General features: G+C 39.1%; 3 protein-coding genes across 3 annotated transcripts; 2 read left to right on the top strand and 1 right to left on the bottom strand.

Annotated features, from left to right (window-relative positions):
- Positions 1 to 1,259: 1,259 nt before the first annotated feature.
- LOC126629835 (endoribonuclease Dicer homolog 1-like) lies at positions 1,260 to 16,695 on the top strand. The gene is given in 20 exon segments (XM_050299972.1): positions 1,260 to 2,889; positions 3,019 to 3,132; positions 4,734 to 4,944; positions 5,054 to 5,448; positions 5,529 to 5,760; positions 5,871 to 6,043; positions 6,171 to 6,293; positions 6,378 to 6,538; positions 6,737 to 6,970; positions 7,056 to 7,206; positions 7,288 to 7,470; positions 7,589 to 7,750; positions 7,829 to 7,924; positions 8,030 to 8,661; positions 9,123 to 9,223; positions 9,306 to 9,505; positions 9,583 to 10,491; positions 10,629 to 10,793; positions 10,906 to 11,273; positions 16,335 to 16,695. Coding segments are annotated over 20 exon segments (5,904 nt in total). The 5' UTR covers positions 1,260 to 1,773; the 3' UTR covers positions 16,513 to 16,695.
- LOC126629834 (endoribonuclease Dicer homolog 1-like) lies at positions 12,533 to 14,943 on the top strand. Its single transcript, XM_050299971.1, has 6 exons — positions 12,533 to 12,666; positions 12,745 to 12,835; positions 12,946 to 13,577; positions 14,012 to 14,112; positions 14,195 to 14,379; positions 14,491 to 14,943. The coding sequence occupies exons 2-6, from the start codon at positions 12,794 to 12,796 to the stop codon at positions 14,551 to 14,553; spliced, it is 1,023 nt and encodes a 340-aa protein (XP_050155928.1). The 5' UTR covers positions 12,533 to 12,666; positions 12,745 to 12,793; the 3' UTR covers positions 14,554 to 14,943.
- Positions 16,696 to 17,777: 1,082 nt separating the features above from the next.
- On the bottom strand, positions 17,778 to 20,014 carry LOC126629832 (soluble inorganic pyrophosphatase 1). Its single transcript, XM_050299970.1, has 9 exons — positions 19,896 to 20,014; positions 19,341 to 19,463; positions 19,066 to 19,094; positions 18,885 to 18,950; positions 18,671 to 18,778; positions 18,472 to 18,537; positions 18,268 to 18,388; positions 18,104 to 18,185; positions 17,778 to 17,980 (listed from the first exon to the last, which is right to left on the bottom strand). The coding sequence occupies exons 2-9, from the start codon at positions 19,459 to 19,461 to the stop codon at positions 17,938 to 17,940; spliced, it is 636 nt and encodes a 211-aa protein (XP_050155927.1). The 5' UTR covers positions 19,462 to 19,463; positions 19,896 to 20,014; the 3' UTR covers positions 17,778 to 17,937.
- Positions 20,015 to 21,419: the final 1,405 nt, after the last annotated feature.

Raw genomic sequence — 21,419 nt, 5'->3', positions numbered from 1 at the left:
TCGGGAATAACACTATCAAGCACCATATATGCATCCAAAAGAAAAGCTCAGTAACGACCAGTCTCATCTGGAGGCCCCACAATTCCAAATCTGATCAAGTACAATATCAACCTGATCTCGCCCATTATTCCCATCTCGTTCACTGTCTCCGATCCGACGTTCGGGAGGTCCCGTTGACTCCGCAAGGAACAGTGCGGTTGCTCTGTCATTCCCCCCCTAGATCACCGGCTGCGATTCCACAATCCACAGTCCACACTCAAACAACCAAGTGGAAAGTACAAAGCCAGTGGAAATGAAGGTTGTCCGAAATCCGACTGTTGTTGTCCTACAATTTGTCACGTTCAAACAGTGTAAAAAATCGCCAACGAAATCAGAAAAAGGTCCAACGCCCAATAGGCTGAGGCGGGTTGGCACTTTGCATAATACTGTCATGTAGCGTTACTGTTTTAGATTATAATATGCGTTTATGTTATTTTATTAGTGTACGTGTCATTTAATACTACTATTTAGTGATATTTCTTTTCATTTGTAATAAGTGGTTTTACATTTAATTATCGTCAAATTTGAATCACTTTATCGCTAACCCATTGTGCCGTTTAACCCACATTCTTTCTAATGAAGATAATGTCGTTTTTCAAAATAAATAAAGTAATATTTTAAGAATGCGTTTGATATGTAGAAAATATTCTCCTAAAATTTTGTAATTAATGTCATGGTCAGCAAGAAATGATGGAATATAAGGAGAAATGTAAGCCTTCAATCCATGGAAAGAGTTTTCAATGTGCTGGGAATACAGCTCGGTACATCAAATGTTAAAATACAAATAGTTGAATATTCAAAGTTTTTTTTAACCACTTATATTATAATACTTAGTGTATTAGAGCGTATTTTCAGCACACTGAGATATTTTTCCCATCTATCATAGGTTCGGTATACTTACCTTATTTTTCGACAGTTATTACATATTTATTAATATTTCTTTCTTCAAACTTAATTTATCAAACATAGGAAAGGAGGTGATTTTCCTACTCAGAACTTCTTTTCTCGTACTCAACACAGCCTGGAAGTGTAATATACCATTCATTTGTTTTATAAGACATAGAATATTAACATCACGTGATCGTAGTTTGGATGTAACGAAAAATCTCTAGAGGGGCAAAGAGAGAATTTAGCAACATGGATAAAAAAGGGAAAAAGGGTAGAAAGAGAATATCAAAAGTACGATATGGGAAAGGTATCAGAGTTTTTGCCCTTCTCCCTCTCTCTCCTCTCTCCTCTCTCTGCTCTGTTTCTCTCTCTAAAAATGTGAAAGCAGAGAGCAAAGGAATCAAGAGTGAGAGAGGACGGAGGAAGCAGTGTGGGTCCGGTCAAAGAAGAAGAAGAAGAAGAAGAAGAAGAAGAAGAGATAGAGAGCAGAATAGGCGTAGATAGACCGTGGGAATCTCAGAAAGAAGAAATAAAATCTCCAAAAAATAAGAAGAATAAAAAGGAAGAAAAGTTATGGTCTTTAATTAGGGTATCTTCTTGAAAGACCACCATTGTTCTTCAATCATTCATTCATTCTGCGTATCCGTACGGTCTATCCACTCCTTTCTTACTCTCTCTCTCTCTCTCTCTCTAACACTCTTCGCCTTTCGATTTCGATTTAATTATTGTTGTTGTTTGGTTGGATTCAGCTGAATTTTAGATTGTTATACAATTATTTTAGTTATATAGATTGTTATACGTATTATTTATAAAGATATAGTCTGAAATATATACTGGAGTTTAGCAATGGAGGAGGCTAGGGTTTCAGGGGACACTGGGAATGGTGCTCCCACTGAGGGGGCGGTTCGGCCCTCGTACTGGTTGGATGCTTGTGAGGACATACCGTGTGGTGATTTCGTGGAGTTCTGTGAACCTCCAGTTTGTGGTCCTCCTCCTGTGGTGGTGGCGGCTATTGGCAATGGCTGCAACCAGGAGGAGGATGGGTTGGTGGGCGGTTTTTTCGGGGGGATTGATCACTTTCTCGACAGTATTAAGAGCGGAGCTGGCCTCCCTGGTGTGACTGATCCGAACTTGGATGTGAATGCCAACGGTGTTATTGGCAATGCTGCTGTTGATGGTTGTGCTAAGATTGAGCCACCTGTGGTTGTGCAGAGGGAGAATGTTGATGACTCGGTTGGACACAATGTTCGGAGAGGAGGGAGGAATTTGGAGGGTGATAATGGAGAGGGTAAGGGTGATTGGAGTGGTTATCACACGTATGGGAAGAGGAGGGGCAATGGGGTTGTGAGGGAGAGAGATATGGATGGTGAGGAGAGGTTCTCTAAGAGGGTTGCTTTGGATAATGGTAGGAATGGGAGGTATAGTTCCGGTAGAGGGCAATATAACATGAGGGACAAAAGTTTTAGCAGGAAGAGGCCTCGTGATTCCGAGGATATTGATCGGAGGGATAGAGATAGAGAAGATAGAGATCGGATTAGGAGAAGAGAGAATTATGGTAGTTATAATAGGAGGGAGGGTGGTAGAGATAGGGAGGCAAAGGGTTATTGGGAGAGGGATAAGTTGGGCACCGATGAGCTTGTTTTCCAATTAGGATGTTACGAACCTGATCATAACAAAGAGGGTAGGATAGCCGATGTCAAAAACAAAGAATGCAATGGGAAGGCTGACAAGAAACCTGAAGAGGTTAAAGAAAAAACTCCCGAGGAACAAGTCAGGAAGTATCAATTGGATGTGCTGGAACAGGCAAAGAAGAGAAATACAATAGCTTTTCTTGAAACTGGGGCCGGAAAGACACTCATTGCCGTTCTCCTCATGCAAAGTGTTTGCAATGATATGCAACAAAAGCAGAACAAAAAGATGCTCTCTGTATTTCTCGTTCCTAAAGTTCCCCTTGTTTATCAGGTAATGTATGTGCAAGTTTAAGTGTTTTTTTTTTTTTTTTTTTTTTGCTTAGAAGTACTTTATGTGGCGTCCATCCATTGCAATTTGCACCTTTTGAGTTTATGATACATTTGTCTTGTCCATATTCAGCAAGCAGAAGTTATTCGTGAGCGAACTGGTTTCCAAGTGGGCCATTATTGTGGTGAGATGGGCCAAGATTTCTGGGACACCCGAAGATGGCAGCATGAATTCGACACAAAACAGGTAGGTCTTACCATTTTAGTTATTAGAACATATCCTGTATATTTTGTTACTCATCTTATGTTCTGAGCACTTTTACTTTCTAATGATATTTTTCTGTGAAACATTGTGGTATCATTTCACTCACTATTACTTTGGTCTGCTTCGCTTATGAATTTTTAATGTATACTAGCCGATTTCATTTTGTTTTTTGTTTTTTTATTAAGGAGTGTGATTAGTTTTTAAAATTTAAAAAAGAGTATGAAAAAATGATGGTGGGACAGTTTCTCTTAATAAATGCATATTTTATCTTAATATTACATAATTATTGTTTTTTGTCCTCTTTATGTAAATATTGTGTATCAAAAGTGAGGGTAAAATAGGAAAAATAGGGATATGATTGTCATTTTGTCGCTACTAGACCCACCCTATTGTCTTATTTTCCCGCCCACATTAAAAAGTTAAAAAATTAAAATGTTATTTCCCCACCCACTATTATTCCCAAAATAACCTTTAATATATACATACATATGAAATTCTAAAATTCTCTCTTAAAAAATATAACAAATAATATGTAAAAGAAAACCACTAATTAAGGTTTGCAAATTCAAATGGAAATGACAGAGGTGTCCAAATTCAAAAGAAATCGACAACGACAAATTCAAAAATACAATTGACAAATTCAAATGACCTACACACAAATTATTCTTCTACAGTTTCAATGGAAACATAATCGTCTATCTCTTCCGTAGAAGCGTCACTTCCACTTGTTTAACCATTGATATTTTTTTTTACTTTCTCTGAATGAAAGGAGATGAAAATATGAGTTAGAGTTTAAGGTAGACAAATCATCTCCCATGTCCAACTTTTTTTAAAAAAAATTAAGCAAAACAAGATAATTAATGTCCTTATCATTCTTTTTGCAAATGGACAAATTTGTAATTAAAAATTCATTAAAAGGTGGGTGGGAAGATAAGATATTGGGGTGGGAATAACATCACTAAAAAATGAGGGTAAAATAGGAAAATAGGGATATGATTGTCATTTTGTCAAAAGGTACAAAATTACTATTTTGCGATCCTCATGTCAATATTGTGTATTCAAAAGTAAGGGCAAAATTGAAAAAAAAAGGGGAAAAAAGTTGACAAGGGCTCTTCTCTTAATAGAATAGATTATTTATTGTAAGTTGTTCGTAGTGTTGGCTTTCGTCATCTAATTTCCGTCTGCATAGTTGCCCCTCTAATGTGTCTAGTGCACATTAGCAATTGAGTGATGGTATTATAGGGGGAAAAGTGAGAAAGAGTGCAAAAAGTACACTGGCAGTGTACAATAACAAACTTAAGTTTGAAAATACAAGGAAATGAAATCTAAACCGAAAAAGGTGGAGAGCAAGAATTTATCCAGAAGAATAACAATCCCGAAGTGTAGCATTAATTTCTAAAACTGAATGTCCCTTGAAGAATCCTTTGGGTTTTTAGCTAGAACGTTTTGCATCCAATAGCAATACGTTACTGTATCAAGAATAGAATGTCAATAGCTTGACTCCCATCATTGAATCTGTGGCTTAGGATGGTTCCTGCTCGGTCCTCGGTTCCTTGATTACAATTTGACATTTTCCCCTGCAGGTTCTGGTAATGACAGCTCAAATTCTGTTGAACATTCTGAGGCACAGCATCATAAAAATGGAATCAATCAATCTCTTGATTCTGGATGAGTGTCATCACGCTGCGAAGAAACATCCATATTCTTTAGTGATGTCTGAATTTTATCATACAACCCCAAAGGAGAAAAGACCGTCTGTATTTGGAATGACTGCTTCTCCTGTTAATTTAAAAGGTACTTTTGTTTTGTCGAGTTACGACATCGAAAATTCAACTCTTGTTTATTCATGGCAATGTTTTAAATCACTGTATATTGATGCTTCTTATAACTATGTTCCATTCAGGTGTTTCCAACCAAATAGATTGTGCAATAAAGATTTGTAATCTTGAAAGTAAACTAGATTCCATAGTTTGTACCATAAAGGACCGCAAGGAGCTTGAAAAGCATGTTCCAATGCCCTCCGAAACAGTGGTGAAGTATGATAAAGGAGCTAGCTTATGGTCCTTTCATGAGCAGCTAAAAAAAATGGAAGCGGAAGTTGAAGAAGCTGCAAAGTTCAGCTCTAGGAAAAGTAAATGGCAGTTTATGGGAGCCAGAGATGCTGGGGCCAAGGAAGAGCTGCGCCAAGTGTATGGTGTTTCGGAAAGAACAGAAAGTGATGGGGCTGTTAACTTAATTCAAAAGTTGAGGGCTATTAATTATGCGCTCGGTGAACTGGGTCAGTGGTGTGCTTACAAGGTACCAACTAATAATTTTTCTGCCTAAGTTAGTTATATAATCATTTTATGAAACTATTGCTCATTCGGTTTCTTTCCTAGGTTGCACAATCTTTCTTGACAGCTTTACAGAATGACGAGAGGGTGAACTACCAGCTTGATGTCAAGTTTCAGGAATCCTACCTGAGCAAAGTTGTAAATCTCTTACAATGTCAACTATAAGAGGGAGCTGTTTTAGACATGGAAAAGAAAGTAGCAGATTCAGAGAATGGTGTTTCTTGTGATGGAAATGATCCTGATGAGATGGAGGAAGGAGAGCTACCGGATACTCATGGTTAGTCGGGTGGTTTACTTTTTCGAGCATGCTGTTCAGCATTCATTCCCTGAGTTAAGGAGTCCATTTGATCGACACTTTTTCTAAAGTTATCTCTTTGTGTTGTGTAGTTGCCTCTGGTGGGGAGCATGTAGATGTGATAATAGGAGCTGCTGTAGCTGATGGGAAGGTGACTCCAAAAGTGCAGTCACTGGTAAAAACACTTCTCAAGTATCAGCATACGGAAGATTTTCGCGCAATCGTCTTTGTTGAGCGAGTTGTGTCTGCTTTAGTCCTTCCCAAGGTTGTATTTGTTAATAGATATTGTTCTTTTCGAAAAAAAAAAAAAATGATGCATAGATATTATTTGCCTTTTTTGATTATTTCTTGTTTCAAGTTCCTCACCCAATAGTGTTCTTCCAAACATGCAGGTCTTCGCGGAACTTCCTTCTTTAGGTTTTATAAAGTGTGCTAGCCTTATCGGCCACAACTATAGTCAGGAAATGAGAAGCTGCCAAATGCAGGACACTATTGCCAAATTCAAGGATGGCCGTGTATGTATAAACAAAAGTTGAATGGAAGACAGTCTTCATGATTCAATCTTCTCCGGTCTAAAACTTTCTTTTACTTCTTTGCAGGTAACATTGTTAGTTGCGACTAGTGTTGCCGAGGAAGGACTTGATATACGGCAGTGCAATGTTGTTATTCGGTTCGACCTCGCAAAAACTGTTTTGGCTTACATTCAGTCCAGGGGTCGTGCTAGAAAACCCGGGTCTGATTACATCTTGATGGTGGAGAGGTACTTAGTTGCTTGGGCTCCATATTACCATTAATATCAGTAATGGTCACCACTATGGTTTTTCACATAACAATGGCTAATATTACTTAAGTGTTTTCTGTGTGAACAATTTGTCACTTTGTACTTTAATCTGGTCATTATCTTTTCCGTATGATAACTGACATCAAATTCCCTCTTCTTCTTTCGGGTGCCCTGTAGAGGAAATCTGGCACATGAAGCATTCTTAAGGAATGCCAGGAATAGTGAGGAGACTTTACGGAAGGAAGCAATAGAGAGAACTGATCTGAGTCATCTGAAAGATAGTGCTAGGTTAATTTCAGCGGATACAATGCCAGAGACAGTGCACCAGGTGGAGTCAACTGGTGCTGTTGTGAGCTTAAATTCTGCTGTTGGACTCATCCATTTCTACTGCTCTCAGCTTCCCAGCGACAGGTTCTTCTTTCATCAGAGTAATGTTTTTGCCACAGCAACTATAATAGGTCCATATTACTGATTTTGCCTTAAATCTGTTGTTCAGGTACTCAATTCTTCGTCCTGAGTTTGTTATGGTGAGGCATGAGAAGCAAGGAGGTCACACTGAATATTCACGCAAACTTCAACTCCCTTGTAACGCACCATTTGAGACACTTGAGGGTCCTGTGTCCAGTTCAATGCACCTTGCACAGCAGGCATGCTTTTGTTTTTTACGATCATGATACCTTTGCTTCACATTATCCAAGGATTTGGCTTATCTTTTCCTCATCATGCAGGCTGTTTGCTTGGCTGCTTGCAAGAAACTCCATGAGATGGGAGCATTTACTGACATGCTCTTGCCGGACAAGGGAGTTGGGGAAGAAAAAGAGCAGGTTGACCAGAATGATGGCGGAGATCCACTTCCTGGAACTGCCAGGCACAGAGAGTTCTATCCCGAAGGTGTAGCTGATATCCTTAAGGTAAGTTCATCCTGCATGTCATATGCTTTAGATTTATCTTTTCTGATATTTGGTTGAAGGTTCGTGCTTCTTACGTAGATTTGTTACAGAATTCATAGTGTACTCTCTGGCATTTCAGGGAGAATGGATCTTATCCGGAAGAGATTTGGGCTGTGACTTGGAATTAATTCATGTTTACATGTATGGCGTGAAATGTGTAAACTCTGGCTCTTCAAAAGATCCTTTCTTGACTCAAGTTTCGGACTTCGCAGTTCTAGTAGGAAATGAACTGGATGCAGAGGTACCTTGTTGCCATTTTAGGTGTGATGGTATCTGTTTCTAATTCCCCATTCTTTGCTAACTCGTTTTCTGTTAATAGGTGTTATCGATGTCGGTGGATCTATTTATCGCTCGAACCATGACCATAGATGCATCCCTTGTTTTCAGGGGTTCAATATGTATTACTGAAAGTCAGGTTGATAGTTTACTACCCTACTTGAATGTGATTAATTTTGAAACGATTAACTGTTTAGATTTTAGCTACAGATTTTTAATCAAATTTTTAATTTCTTGTGTACAGTTGGCATCCCTTAAAAGTTTTCATGTAAGATTAATGAGTATTGTACTGGACGTGGATGTTGAACCTTCCACCACTCCTTGGGACCATGCAAAGGCTTATTTATTTGTCCCTGTGGTTAGCGATAAGTTTGTAGATCCTATGAAAGAAATAGATTGGAATCTGGTTGAAAATATAAATGGTGCAGAGGCTTGGGACAATCCCCTTCAAAGAGCTCGACCTGATGTTTGCCTTGGCACAAATGAGCGTACGCTAGGTGGAGACAGAAGGGAGTATGGTTTTGCAAAATTGCGTCATGGCATGGCTTTTGGACAAAAATCCCATCCAACCTATGGTATCAGAGGAGCCGTGGCACAGTTTGATGTTGTTAAAGCTTCTGGATTGATTCCTGATCGGAATGCCCTAAAAATTAGAAAGCTGGTGGATTTTCCCAAAGACAAGTTATTTATGGCAGATACTACATGTGTCAGTGTAAAAGGCTTGGTCGGGAAGATTGTGACAGCTGCTCACTCAGGGAAGAGGTTTTATGTGGATTCAATATGCTATGATATGACGGCAGAAAACTCTTTCCCCCGGAAAGAAGGCTACCTTGGCCCTGTGGAGTACAGCTCATATGCTGATTATTACAAGCAAAAGTATGATACGCTTTTCCATTCTAGATTGTCTGATCTTTTTTTTAGTTATTTTAATATGCCTTTTTAGATTTATTATGGTAAACCTAGAAACGAGTCGATTCTTAATGGATGGTTGATGTGCCTGAGATTACGTGCTTGAAGAAGGGGAAAGCTAGGTGGTGCTTGGTTCCTGAGTAGCATTTTGTTTTTAGAATTGTTAGAAAGTGAGTGAAAACATATTCATTTTCATTGCTGGGGTAATGAAAATTGTTTTCATTTTTCACGAACCAAACACCACCAAATTATAATCTGGAAGGAAGTAGCTAATTATTGCCGGGTGGAAATTTTTTGGATTCATCAATGGAATGTTCCAATAAATTTTCCAGTGCCATAGTTGCGAATCCTTACAGATCGGAGAAGCTTTCTTCTTTCTTCTTGCGCAATATAGGGTGCATTTGGCTTTTTGATCTTTCTTTAAATAGGTATGGAGTTGAGTTGGTCTATAAGCAACAACCTCTTATAAGAGGGCGTGGTGTCTCATATTGCAAGAATCTCTTCTCCCCGCGATTTGAACACGCAGAAGGTATGCTTCACTTATTACCCTTAAATGAATTTACATTTCACCTATTTTTTTTCTTTTTTGAGTTAATGGAGCTTTTATGCAGAACAAGATGGTGAATCTGAAGAAATTCTTGACAAAACGTACTATGTTTTCCTCCCTCCTGAGCTGTGTTTAGTACACCCATTGCCTGGATCACTTGTCCGTGGTGCCCAGAGACTACCATCAATAATGAGAAGGGTTGAAAGCATGCTGCTTGCAGTCGAACTTAAAGATATGATAAACTATCCTGTCCCTGCTTCAAAGGTATTTTATCATCTCAAGTGCTTAGTTTAACTGGCTATTAATTACTTGGTTAGCGTGTGTTACCTACCTGTCTACAGATCTTGGAAGCCCTGACAGCTGCTTCGTGCCAGGAGACATTTTGCTACGAAAGAGCAGAGCTTCTGGGTGATGCTTACCTGAAATGGGTTGTTAGTCGATTTCTATTTCTTAAATACCCTCAGAAACACGAGGGTCAGCTTACTAGGATGAGGCAACAAATGGTTAGCAACATGGTTTTGTACCAGTATGCATTGAAACAAGGACTTCAGTCATATATTCAATCAGATCGCTTTTCTCCATCTCGGTGGGCTGCTCCTGGGGTGTTACCCTTCTTTGATGAGTATACAAATGACGGAGAATCATCCTTGTTTGACGAGGATAATCCTGTAGGGAAAATGGATCGCACTGGTGATGTATATGAGGATGATGAGCTGGAGGACGGGGAGCTTGAAGGTGATTCGAGTTCTTATAGAGTCCTCTCTAGCAAGACCCTTGCAGATGTTGTCGAAGCACTTATCGGGGTTTATTATGTTGAAGGTGGGAAAAATGCTGCTAACCATCTCATGAACTGGATTGGAATTGAGATAGAGCTTGATCCTGATGGGCTAGAGTGCATACCGAAGCCATCTAGTGTTCCAGAGAGTGTACTTAGGAGTGTCAACTTTGATGCCTTAGAAGGTGCTTTGAATTTTAAATTTAATGATAGGTTCTTTTTGATAGAAGCCATTAGTCATGCTTCTCGACCATCTGCTGGAGTATCCTGTTATCAGCGGCTGGAGTTTGTTGGTGATGCCGTCTTAGATCATCTCATTACAAGGCACTTGTTCTTCACCTACACAAATCTACCTCCAGGCAGGTTGACTGACCTGCGAGCTGCTGCTGTTAACAATGAAAAATTTGCACGTGTTGCTGTGAAACATAATCTCCATGTGCACCTTCGGCATGGGTCGAGTGCCCTTGAAAAACAGGTACTCAAATCCCTTTCTTACCCTTAAAACTTTTGGATTTTCATACTTGAAGGGGAAGCTGATGGTACAGATTAGGCAGGTTAGCTGCCAGCATAGAGCCTAAATCCTAATTTAGCGTTTTTGGATTCTGTTTACAGATTAATGACTTTGTGAAAGAAGTCGGAAATGAATTATCAAAGCCAGGGTTCAACTCCTTTGGTTTGGGAGATTGCAAAGCTCCAAAGGTTCTTGGTGACATTTTTGAATCTATTGCAGGTGCCATTTTTCTCGACAGTGGACATAATACTGCAGCTGTTTGGAAGGTAGATCTCACTCAAGGCACGTAATCTGCATTTTTACTTTTCGATGTTCTTTGGTGATGAGTTTGGGAAATTAATCCATGAATTTCTGGTTTTTCCGTCTCTGTGGCCATAGGTCTTTCAACCTCTGTTGCAACCAATGGTTACTCCAGAGACACTGCCAATGCATCCTGTGCGTGAGCTGCAAGAAAGATGCCAGCAACAGGCTGAAGGCTTGGAATACAAAGCCACTCGAAGTGGAAATGTGGCTACAGTCGAAGTCTTCATTGATGGCATCCAGATGGCAATTGCTCAGAATCCGCAAAAGAAGATGGCACAGAAACTGGCTGCTAGGAATGCACTTGCTGCATTGAAAGATAAGGAAACAGCTGAAACTAAAGGGAAGGAAGAGAATGGGAAGAAGAAGAAGGGTAGTCAAACATTTACCCGACAAACCTTGAATGACATATGCTTGCGTAAAAATTGGCCCATGCCATCCTACCGGTAAGAAGTTCTGAACACATCATCAACATCTGACTATGCCTTATCTGATAAAGACCTTGAGCTTTTTACTATTTCTTCCAAGGATATGCTTAAGTTTTTCTTTGAGAACGCCGTTGGTGGAGCAGGTGAAGATCATGTCGCCCAGGTATGTACAGCCAAAGATGGTGCAACCTAGGTAGAGGCGACTGATGACAATGCTGCCCAGGATGGGGCAGCTGTAGATGAAGGGCGGAAGGTTGATGTTGCTGAGAGCAATGCGATTGCTGAAGATGTCCAAGCTGTTGATGAGTAATTTTTTTAGATAGGCTTTAGGATTTACTTTATTTTCCGTATGATAACTGACATCAAATTCCCTCTTCTTCTTTCGGGTGCCCTGTAGAGGAAATCTGGCACATGAAGCATTCTTAAGGAATGCCAGGAATAGTGAGGAGACTTTACGGAAGCAAGCAATAGAGAGAACTGATCTGAGTCATCTGAAAGATAGTGCTAGGTTAATTTCAGCGGATACAACGCCAGAGACAGTGTACCAGGTGGAGTCAACTGGTGCTGTTGTGAGCTTAAATTCTGCTGTTGGACTCATCCATTTCTACTGCTCTCAGCTTCCCAGCGACAGGTTCTTCTTTCATCAGAGTAATGTTTTTGCCACAGCAACTATAATAGGTCCATATTACTGATTTTGCCTTAAATCTGTTGTTCAGGTACTCAATTCTTCGTCCTGAGTTTGTTATGGTGAGGCATGAGAAGCAAGGAGGTCACACTGAATATTCATGCAAACTTCAACTCCCTTGTAACGCACCATTTGAGACACTTGAGGGTCCTGTGTCCAGTTCAATGCACCTTGCACAGCAGGCATGCTTTTGTTTTTTACGATCATGATACCTTTGCTTCACATTATCCAAGGATTTGGCTTATCTTTTCCTCATCATGCAGGCTGTTTGCTTGGCTGCTTGCAAGAAACTCCATGAGATGGGAGCATTTACTGACATGCTCTTGCCGGACAAGGGAGTTGGGGAAGAAAAAGAGCAGGTTGACCAGAATGATGGCGGAGATCCACTTCCTGGAACTGCCAGGCACAGAGAGTTCTATCCCGAAGGTGTAGCTGATATCCTCAAGGTAAGTTCATCCTGCATGTCATATGCTTTAGATTTATCTTTTCTGATATTTGGTTGAAGGTTCGTGCTTCTTACGTAGATTTGTTACAGAATTCATAGTTTACTCTCTGGCATTTCAGGGAGAATGGATCTTATCCGGAAGAGATTTGAGCTGTGACTTGGAATTAATTCATGTTTACATGTATGGCGTGAAATGTGTGAACTCTGGCTCTTCAAAAGATCCTTTCTTGACTCAAGTTACGGACTTCGCAGTTCTAGTAGGAAATGAACTGGATGCAGAGGTACCTTGTTGCCATTTTAGGTGTAATGGTATCTGTTTCTAATTCCCCATTCTTTGCTAACTCGTTTTCTGTTAATAGGTGTTATCGATGTCGGTGGATCTATTTATCGCTCGAACCATGACCATAGATGCATCCCTTGTTTTCAGGGGTTCAATATGTATTACTGAAAGTCAGGTTGATAGTTTACTACCCTACTTGAATGTGATTAATTTTGAAACGATTAACTGTTTAGATTTTAGCTACAGATTTTTAATCAAATTTTTAATTTCTTGTGTACAGTTGGCATCCCTTAAAAGTTTTCATGTAAGATTAATGAGTATTGTACTGGACGTGGATGTTGAACCTTCCACCACTCCTTGGGACCATGCAAAGGCTTATTTATTTGTCCCTGTGGTTAGCGATAAGTTTGTAGATCCTATGAAAGAAATAGATTGGAATCTGGTTGAAAATATAAATGGTGCAGAGGCTTGGGACAATCCCCTTCAAAGAGCTCGACCTGATGTTTGCCTTGGCACAAATGAGCGTACGCTAGGTGGAGACAGAAGGGAGTATGGTTTTGCAAAATTGCGTCATGGCATGGCTTTTGGACAAAAATCCCATCCAACCTATGGTATCAGAGGAGCCGTGGCACAGTTTGATGTTGTTAAAGCTTCTGGATTGATTCCTGATCGGAATGCCCTAAAAATTAGAAAGCTGGTGGATTTTCCCAAAGACAAGTTATTTATGGCAGATACTACATGTGTCAGTGTAAAAGGCTTGGTCGGGAAGATTGTGACAACTGCTCACTCAGGGAAGAGGTTTTATGTGGATTCAATATGCTATGATATGACGGCAGAAAACTCTTTCCCCCGGAAAGAAGGCTACCTTGGCCCTGTGGAGTACAGCTCATATGCTGATTATTACAAGCAAAAGTATGATACGCTTTTCCATTCTAGATTGTCTGATCTTTTTTTTAGTTATTTTAATATGCCTTTTTAGATTTATTATGGTAAACCTAGAAACGAGTCGATTCTTAATGGATGGCTGATGTGCCCGAGATTACGTGCTTGAAGAAGGGGAAAGCTAGGTGGTGCTTGGTTCCTGAGTAGCATTTTGTTTTTAGAATTGTTAGAAAGTGAATGAAAACATATTCATTTTCATTTTTCACGAACCAAACACCACCAAATTATAATCTGGAAGGAAGTAGCTAATTATTGCCGGGTGGAAATTTTTTGGATTCATCAATGGAATGTTCCAATAAATTTTCCAGTGCCATAGTTGCGAATCCTTACAGATCGGAGAAGCTTTCTTCTTTCTTCTTGCACAATATAGGGTGCATTTGGCTTTTTGATCTTTCTTTAAATAGGTATGGAGTTGAGTTGGTCTTTAAGCAACAACCTCTTATAAGAGGGCGCGGTGTCTCATATTGCAAGAATCTCCTCTCCGCGCGATTTGAACACGCAGAAGGTATGCTTCACTTATTACCCTTAAATTAATTTACATTTCACCTATTTTTTTTCTTTTTTGAGTTAATGGAGCTTTTATGCAGAACAAGATGGTGAATCTGAAGAAATTCTTGACAAAACGTACTATGTTTTCCTCCCTCCTGAGCTGTGTTTAGTACACCCATTGCCTGGATCACTTGTCCGTGGTGCCCAGAGACTACCATCAATAATGAGAAGGGTTGAAAGCATGCTGCTTGCAGTCGAACTTAAAGATATGATAAACTATCCTGTCCCTGCTTCAAAGGTATTTTATCATCTCAAGTGCTTAGTTTAACTGGCTATTAATTACTTGGTTAGCGTGTGTTACCTACCTGTCTACAGATCTTGGAAGCCCTGACAGCTGCTTCGTGCCAGGAGACATTTTGCTACGAAAGAGCAGAGCTTCTGGGTGATGCTTACCTGAAATGGGTTGTTAGTCGATTTCTATTTCTTAAATACCCTCAGAAACACGAGGGTCAGCTTACTAGGATGAGGCAACAAATGGTTAGCAACATGGTTTTGTACCAGTATGCATTGAAACAAGGACTTCAGTCATATATTCAATCAGATCGCTTTTCTCCATCTCGGTGGGCTGCTCCTGGGGTGTTACCCGTCTTTGATGAGTATACAAATGACGGAGAATCATCCTTGTTTGACGAGGATAATCCTGTAGGGAAAATGGATCGCACTGGTGATGTATATGAGGATGATGAGCTGGAGGACGGGGAGCTTGAAGGTGATTCGAGTTCTTATAGAGTCCTCTCTAGCAAGACCCTTGCAGACGTTGTCGAAGCACTTATCAGGGTTTTTTATGTTGAAGGTGGGAAAAATGCTGCTAACCATCTCATGAACTGGATTGGAATTGAGATAGAGCTTGATCCCGATGGGCTAGAGTGCATACTGAAGCCATCTAGCGTTCCAGAGAGTGTACTTAGGAGTGTCAACTTTGATGCCTTAGAAGGTGCTTTGAATTTTAAATTTATGATAGGTTCTTTTTGATAGAAGCCATTAGTCATGCTTCTCGACCATCTGCTGGAGTATCCTGTTATCAGCGGCTGGAGTTTGTTGGTGATGCCGTCTTAGATCATCTCATTACAAGGCACTTGTTCTTCACCTACACAAATCTACCTCCAGGCAGGTTGACTGACCTGCGAGCTGCTGCTGTTAACAATGAAAACTTTGCACGTGTTGCTGTGAAACATAATCTCCATGTGCACCTTTGGCATGGGTCGAGTGCCCTTGAAAAACAGGTACTCAAATCCCTTTCTTACCCTTAAAACTTTTGGATTTTCATACTTGAAGGGGGAGCTGATGGTACAGATTAGGCAGGTTAGCTGCCAGCATAAAGCCTAAATCCTAATTTAGCGTTTTTGGATTCTGTTTACAGATTAATGACTTTGTGAAAGAAGTCGGAAATGAATTATCAAAGCCAGGGTTCAACTCCTTTGGTTTGGGAGATTGCAAAGCTCCAAAGGTTCTTGGTGACATTTTTGAATCTATTGCAGGTGCCATTTTTCTCGACAGTGGACATAATACTGCAGCTGTTTGGAAGGTAGATCTCACTCAAGGCACGTAATCTGCATTTTTACTTTTCGATGTTCTTTGGTGATGAGTTTGGGAAATTAATCCATGAATTTCTGGTTTTTCCGTCTCTGTGGCCATAGGTCTTTCAACCTCTGTTGCAACCAATGGTTACTCCAGAGACACTGCCAATGCATCCTGTGCGTGAGCTGCAAGAAAGATGCCAGCAACAGGCTGAAGGCTTGGAATACAAAGCCACTCGAAGTGGAAATGTGGCTACAGTCGAAGTCTTCATTGATGGCATCCAGATGGCAATTGCTCAGAATCCGCAAAAGAAGATGGCACAGAAACTGGCTGCTAGGAATGCACTTGCTGCATTGAAAGATAAGGAAACAGCTGAAACAAAAGGGAAGGAAGAGAATGGGAAGAAGAAGGGTAGTCAAACATTTACCCGACAAACCTTGAATGACATATGCTTGCGTAAAAATTGGCCCATGCCATCCTACCGGTAAGAAGTTCTGAACACATCATCAACACTTACTATCACTAGAGAAGTACGTGGAATTAAGGATAAATTTGGAAGTTGTAGTTTTGTAGGGATTCAAGCTTTTCTAGCTCTTATTCCATTTTAAATTTAGTTGGTTTTCTATTGTCTCAAAACGTTTGATATGTTTATATTTTTAGGTGTGTAAATGAGGGTGGCCCTGCACATGCAAAGAAGTTCACATTTGCCGTACATGTGAATACCTCAGACAGGGGATGGACAGACGAATGCGTCGGGGAGCCTATGCCCAGTGTTAAGAAGGCCAAGGACTCGGCAGCAGTTCTTCTTTTGGAACTTTTAAATAAGTTATACTCATGATGGCATGACGGGTGCTGGTGTTTGCAACTCTATTTTTCTGGTTGTGAATGCCTCAGCATTGCTGTTTACCAAGAACAAGCTGTAACTTACCTCAAGCGTTCTAAATGTACAGCTTATCGAATTGAATAAAAGTAGAAAATGCAAGCAGGAAATTATTTTAACAAAGTTTCATTTAGCTGGTTATGATTGGGGTCCAATATATAATGTGGTTTTACCTATCACGAATATATATGCACATGATCATTTGGTTTAGTGGCAGCCAGTCTCTGCTTTATCGGATTAAGTCACAAGTTCTATTCTTGTGAACCAAAAGTATGAAACTTCAGCTTCTCACACAAGCAATACGATGTAAGAGAAGATTTGGTGTTAGCTATTACGCTCCTTGTACTTTCTCCGTTTGTTTTTCCTATTCTCTGTGGTCCGTTAGTCTTCGGACTTAAAAAAAAAATCATCCAAATCGAAAACAATTTAGACATTTGATCAACAAAGTGATAATTCGTTGTTCAACCAAGCACTAGATACGTCTATTTATATGGTACTAGTTGGATAAACGAAATGTTTCCAATTTGATTGATTTTTTGCAAATATGATCGTTAAAAAGTGGTCTAAAAGATGAGACGTAGTTCCTTTCATCAAACTTAACTGCAAGTCTAAAAGACGAGACGCAGTTCCTTTCATCAAGATTCAAACCTAATTGCAGGATGGGAACATAACGAGAGGAGGTAGAAGGGGAAGGAAGGTAGCAAGGATTCAATGTCAAAATTTGCTACTGTTGTTTGTATTTAATTCCTTCCTACTGCTGTATGATTTTACTTATTGTCAAAATTTGCTACTGTTGTTTGTATTTAACTTCTTCCTACTGTTGTATGTATTTACTCATTGTCAAAATTTGCTTGGCCCCTTGTTTACTTGGTTTCAATGTCGATGATGTTGCTAGCAGAGGTGGATTTTATAAATCCAATCTTTTGAATTCTCATGTCCAAATTGAAAATAAATCATTGTTTTAAAGGATTGAAACACATTCTTCATTCCAACTGGATAAATAAAATAAGCAAATTAACAAAGTAAATTTGTAATAATTGTGGACACAAGTTATAAATCCGAGAATATTAGAAGATGATAATTTTTTCCACTTTAAAGTCCAAGGATGCTGAGAGAAAGTGTCAAACTCTTGTTGTGAATACAGGGCGAGATGCTCTACCACTGAACCTATAAGCCCCAAACTCGAAGATGATACCGCATTGAAGGTGAAATGGAAAACAACATTCTCTAATGATTTCGTTCAACTTCATTAATCAACCAAACAATCACCAATCACTATCCAGAACAGAAAAGGTAAAACTGGGGAAGTTCTGCATGAAATCTTCCTTCTGCCATTGACAAAATGACTTATCTGTAATTAGTGGAATGTTGTAGCTTGTGTGTTTACCGCCTTAAGGTGTGGAGTATGTACTCAGCATAAAGATCCCTGCACCAAAACATACAAGTTAGACACTGCATCAATTTATAATCTCTTTCTTAAGCAACAAGAAACATTAGAGCTTCGACCGCCATGTCCCGGAAGCTTGTGGTTCCTAAAGATAAAACTTACATTGAGTACTGGATAGCTTCAAGAGCAGTGCTAACGGGCAAAAAGGCGTTTACTGCAACCTCTTTGTTCTCATTCTTCTTGTCTATACAGTATGTTAAGAAAAATGGTGCAACATCTAAAGTGATGCATTAAGTTTTAAAGTATGATTGTGAACTGAAGGATACAGTCTTCAAAGAAGCGACGAATCTCAGAAAGGCGATGAGGGGGTAGGTCATTGAGCTCAGTGAAATGTCTGTACTCTGGATCATCTGCGCAGACTGCGATGATCTTATCATCTTTCTCTCCCTGGATTAAAAACATGAATCAGTAATCGTGAAAGTTCATGCACAAAGCTGAACAGTTATAGAAAGAAGTAGTAGAGGCTCAACCTGATCAATCATGGGCATTACTCCAATGGCTCGGGCTCGCAGAAAGCAACCCGGAAGTACAGGTTCCTGTTTATTCATCGATTTATATAAATACTCATCAAAACTGCATTACTTATACTCATTATTTTGCTACGTTCTAATGGAATTTTGTTAACGAAATTTCTTTGAAATGATGACGTAAAAAAATCTGATAAATCACCTGCATGAGAACTAAAACATCCAGTGGATCATTGTCTTCGCACAGGGTGCGAGGGATGAAACCGTAATTGTGAGGGTACACCACCGACGAATATAAAATCCTATCAACCTGAGAATTTATGTAAAACATTTAAGGACCATCTGAACTTAGATACTAGAAATATGCAGAAAGTAATTCTCAAGGTAATTCAGAGCTGTGAATTTTAATTTCACACCTTAATCAGTCCTGTTTTCTTGTCAAGTTCATATTTGACTTTGCTTCCCTTTGTTATCTCAATAACCTGAACCAATCCAACAAACAATTCAATTAATTAGCAACATTTTATTAATAGCATTTAGGATTTCCTCTAGTCACTTGCTTTGGCTCAAGTTATTTGATACGGAGCAGATACATACAACGTTGAAAACATTGGGTGCACTAGGTCCTGCAGACAAAGATTTTGCATCATGATCAGTTTCTTCCAGGAAAAAAAACCGAAACAAAAGAACAAAAGAAAAGAGCTAGTGAGTTTAACGCTCGCTCTCTACCCTCCTGCACTTCCGTAAGTGCGTAAAAAACAGTAAAATATTCAATTTAGTGTGCATGACTAAAAAGGCGCGTCAAAATCGATACCAAAAAGAAAGGTAAAAGCAAAACGTAGAGATCTATTTTAGGGTCAAACTGTAGGTACCAATTTCAAGATCATGCCAAGGATGTGCAGCAACGGATCTCCTTGACAGAGATGAAAGAATCCTCTCATTCAATTTGGGAGCTTTTTGGGTTTTAGTTTCTTCTTCCTTTCCTTCAGACATCTCTAACCATATGCAGGTAAAAAGTAAAAGGGTTAAGGTAAAACATCACATGCAGCTAGCAGTAAAAAAAAGAACATTCAAACAACAAATAGGATATTGATGAGTAAACAATGAACAGACTTGAGTAAATCATTGCATGGGAGGACCAAATTACGAATCCAAATATTGAGGTAAATATAACAGGATTATAATGGGTGATTAATATGGTGATTTACCCTTAATCAAAGACACGTTTTTTCTGTTAAAAAAAAAAAGTGATGAACAAGAACTACCCCATAAAAGACAAGATCGTTAATTACAAGATTAGGAAGCCTAAACAAAGATCTAAAGCAAAAAAAAAAAAAAAAAACAAGGGTTTTGGTAATAATCATGGTTTATTTACGATAAAACAAAATACAGAATCATGAGTTGAGGCAAAAATATGATATACGCACTTAGAAGTGCAAAAAAGGGACTGGTTGAGGCTCCCGGTGTTTGTTGATGTAGAAACTTGAAATTAAGATAAAAAGGATTGAAGAGCAAATGTGCTTGTAACTTGTAAGGATGGAATGATTGGATGAATATACAAAATGTTTATATATTAGGTGGGGAGGGAATGGAGGTGAGAAATGAGGGGGTTGGTCAAAACTTTGAGGGATTGCGTCGTGTCTGCCTATGAGTGAAGGTAGCTAAACTGCAGACCCACCCCTTACGTTGAACCTTCGAAGTTGGTTAATTTTCTATTTTTTATTTTTCAATTTATTATTTATCTCTACTAATTAATAAAATTCTCTTTGTCAACCAAAAGATGGTGAAATGACAAATTAGTCTTCTATCACACAAAAAAAATGATGGGCAATAATGTAATTTCACAGGTTCAAATTTTCTAAAAAAATGTGTTTATACACACAAAGTGTGTAGGCAAATGCTAGTGTTAAATTATGAAAAATAGATTCAAAAGATGAAATGAAATTCGGTTTCTTGTTTCAACATACAAGGGCTTGAACTTCGTTTGTTAAGAGCATTTATTTTGCACTCAAAATTGTGTTTGACTCTTACTTTCCTATTCCAGTTCTTGAGGAATGAAGTGCCTTTTCTCAATCTTCTAGATCTACATAAACTTATTAAACTTGTAAAATTAATTTAACAAATTCCTCTAAATAAATAAAGTCCCCATTGTGGATGCAAATTTTCGTCTTTCCTTGATTGACGAATCTGCACCTGCAAAATAATAACAACTAAGATAAAGGCCAAAAGCCTCACGTGCCCACGATGATTTTTTTTTGGGGGAGGGGGGTGGGGGAGGGGGCTTTGGCCGAAGAATCTTCAATGCCAAAGTTATAATTCTGTAAAGAATGTGTTTAAGTGTTTGTGAGAAGCAAAAAGCCTCTTTAGGGATAGGTCAAGCTTCTTTGAATTTTGGAGATAAATGGAGTATTTATAGGAGAAAGGGAGGAGATGGGTCGGCCTTTTAGGGTTGAGAGGTGGCCGGCCCTAGGGTGAAATTTGGGTAAGAATATTCTAAGATATTTGTGTAAATAAATATCTTAGAATAATTAGGTAAATATCCTAAATAAATGAGATTATGATAACTTACTTGAAAGAGGTATCCTTTGATTAGGAATGTATTTATGATAAGAATAAGGGATTATTCTATCATAAATACGTTTGACTTTTCCTACGGGCATGGGTGCCTTGAGTAGTTGTTGATCTCTACCTGTTCTACCTCAGCTACATGTGGCGAATGAGGCTGCTCCCTGCTTATTTAATAGGGGCAGTCTTGTCTTTCTTGAGAAATAATCCACGTGTCAACTCCATGATTTTTGGGATTATTTTTGGCTCCACAAATGCTCCCACACCTGCTGGCTTGCTTGTAGGAAAGGGCATGAGGTGTAGGAATCCAAAGCTGTAATGGAGTTTGTGTCCCAATTTGATGTAGATTTCCTCTCTGACTTGGAATTTAAATTCTTCTATGTAAG

The sequence above is a fragment of the Malus sylvestris genome, chromosome 7 (assembly GCF_916048215.2).
Source record: "Malus sylvestris chromosome 7, drMalSylv7.2, whole genome shotgun sequence".
Lineage (NCBI taxonomy): Eukaryota > Viridiplantae > Streptophyta > Magnoliopsida > Rosales > Rosaceae > Malus > Malus sylvestris.
The sequence above is the reverse complement of the archived record's forward strand: the minus strand, read 5'-3'. Positions and strand labels throughout refer to the sequence as shown.

Bases quoted from the DNA above. Each gene is read 5' to 3' on its own strand.
- LOC126629834 (XM_050299971.1), top strand. From the start codon at position 12,794: ATGCATCCCTTGTTTTCAGGGGTTCAATATGTATTACTGAAA. The intron at 13,578-14,011 runs GTATGATACGCT...TTCTTTAAATAG, and splicing joins GCTGATTATTACAAGCAAAA to GTATGGAGTTGAGTTGGTCT. The intron at 14,380-14,490 runs GTCCCTGCTTCA...AAGCCCTGACAG, and splicing joins AAGATATGATAAACTATCCT to CTGCTTCGTGCCAGGAGACA.
- LOC126629832 (XM_050299970.1), bottom strand. From the start codon at position 19,461: ATGTCTGAAGGAAAGGAAGAAGAAACTAAAACCCAAAAAGCTCCCAAA. The intron at 18,951-19,065 runs GTATGTATCTGC...GGATTGGTTCAG, and splicing joins CACCCAATGTTTTCAACGTT to GTTATTGAGATAACAAAGGG. The intron at 18,389-18,471 runs GTTGAGCCTCTA...TTTTTAATCCAG, and splicing joins TAATGCCCATGATTGATCAG to GGAGAGAAAGATGATAAGAT.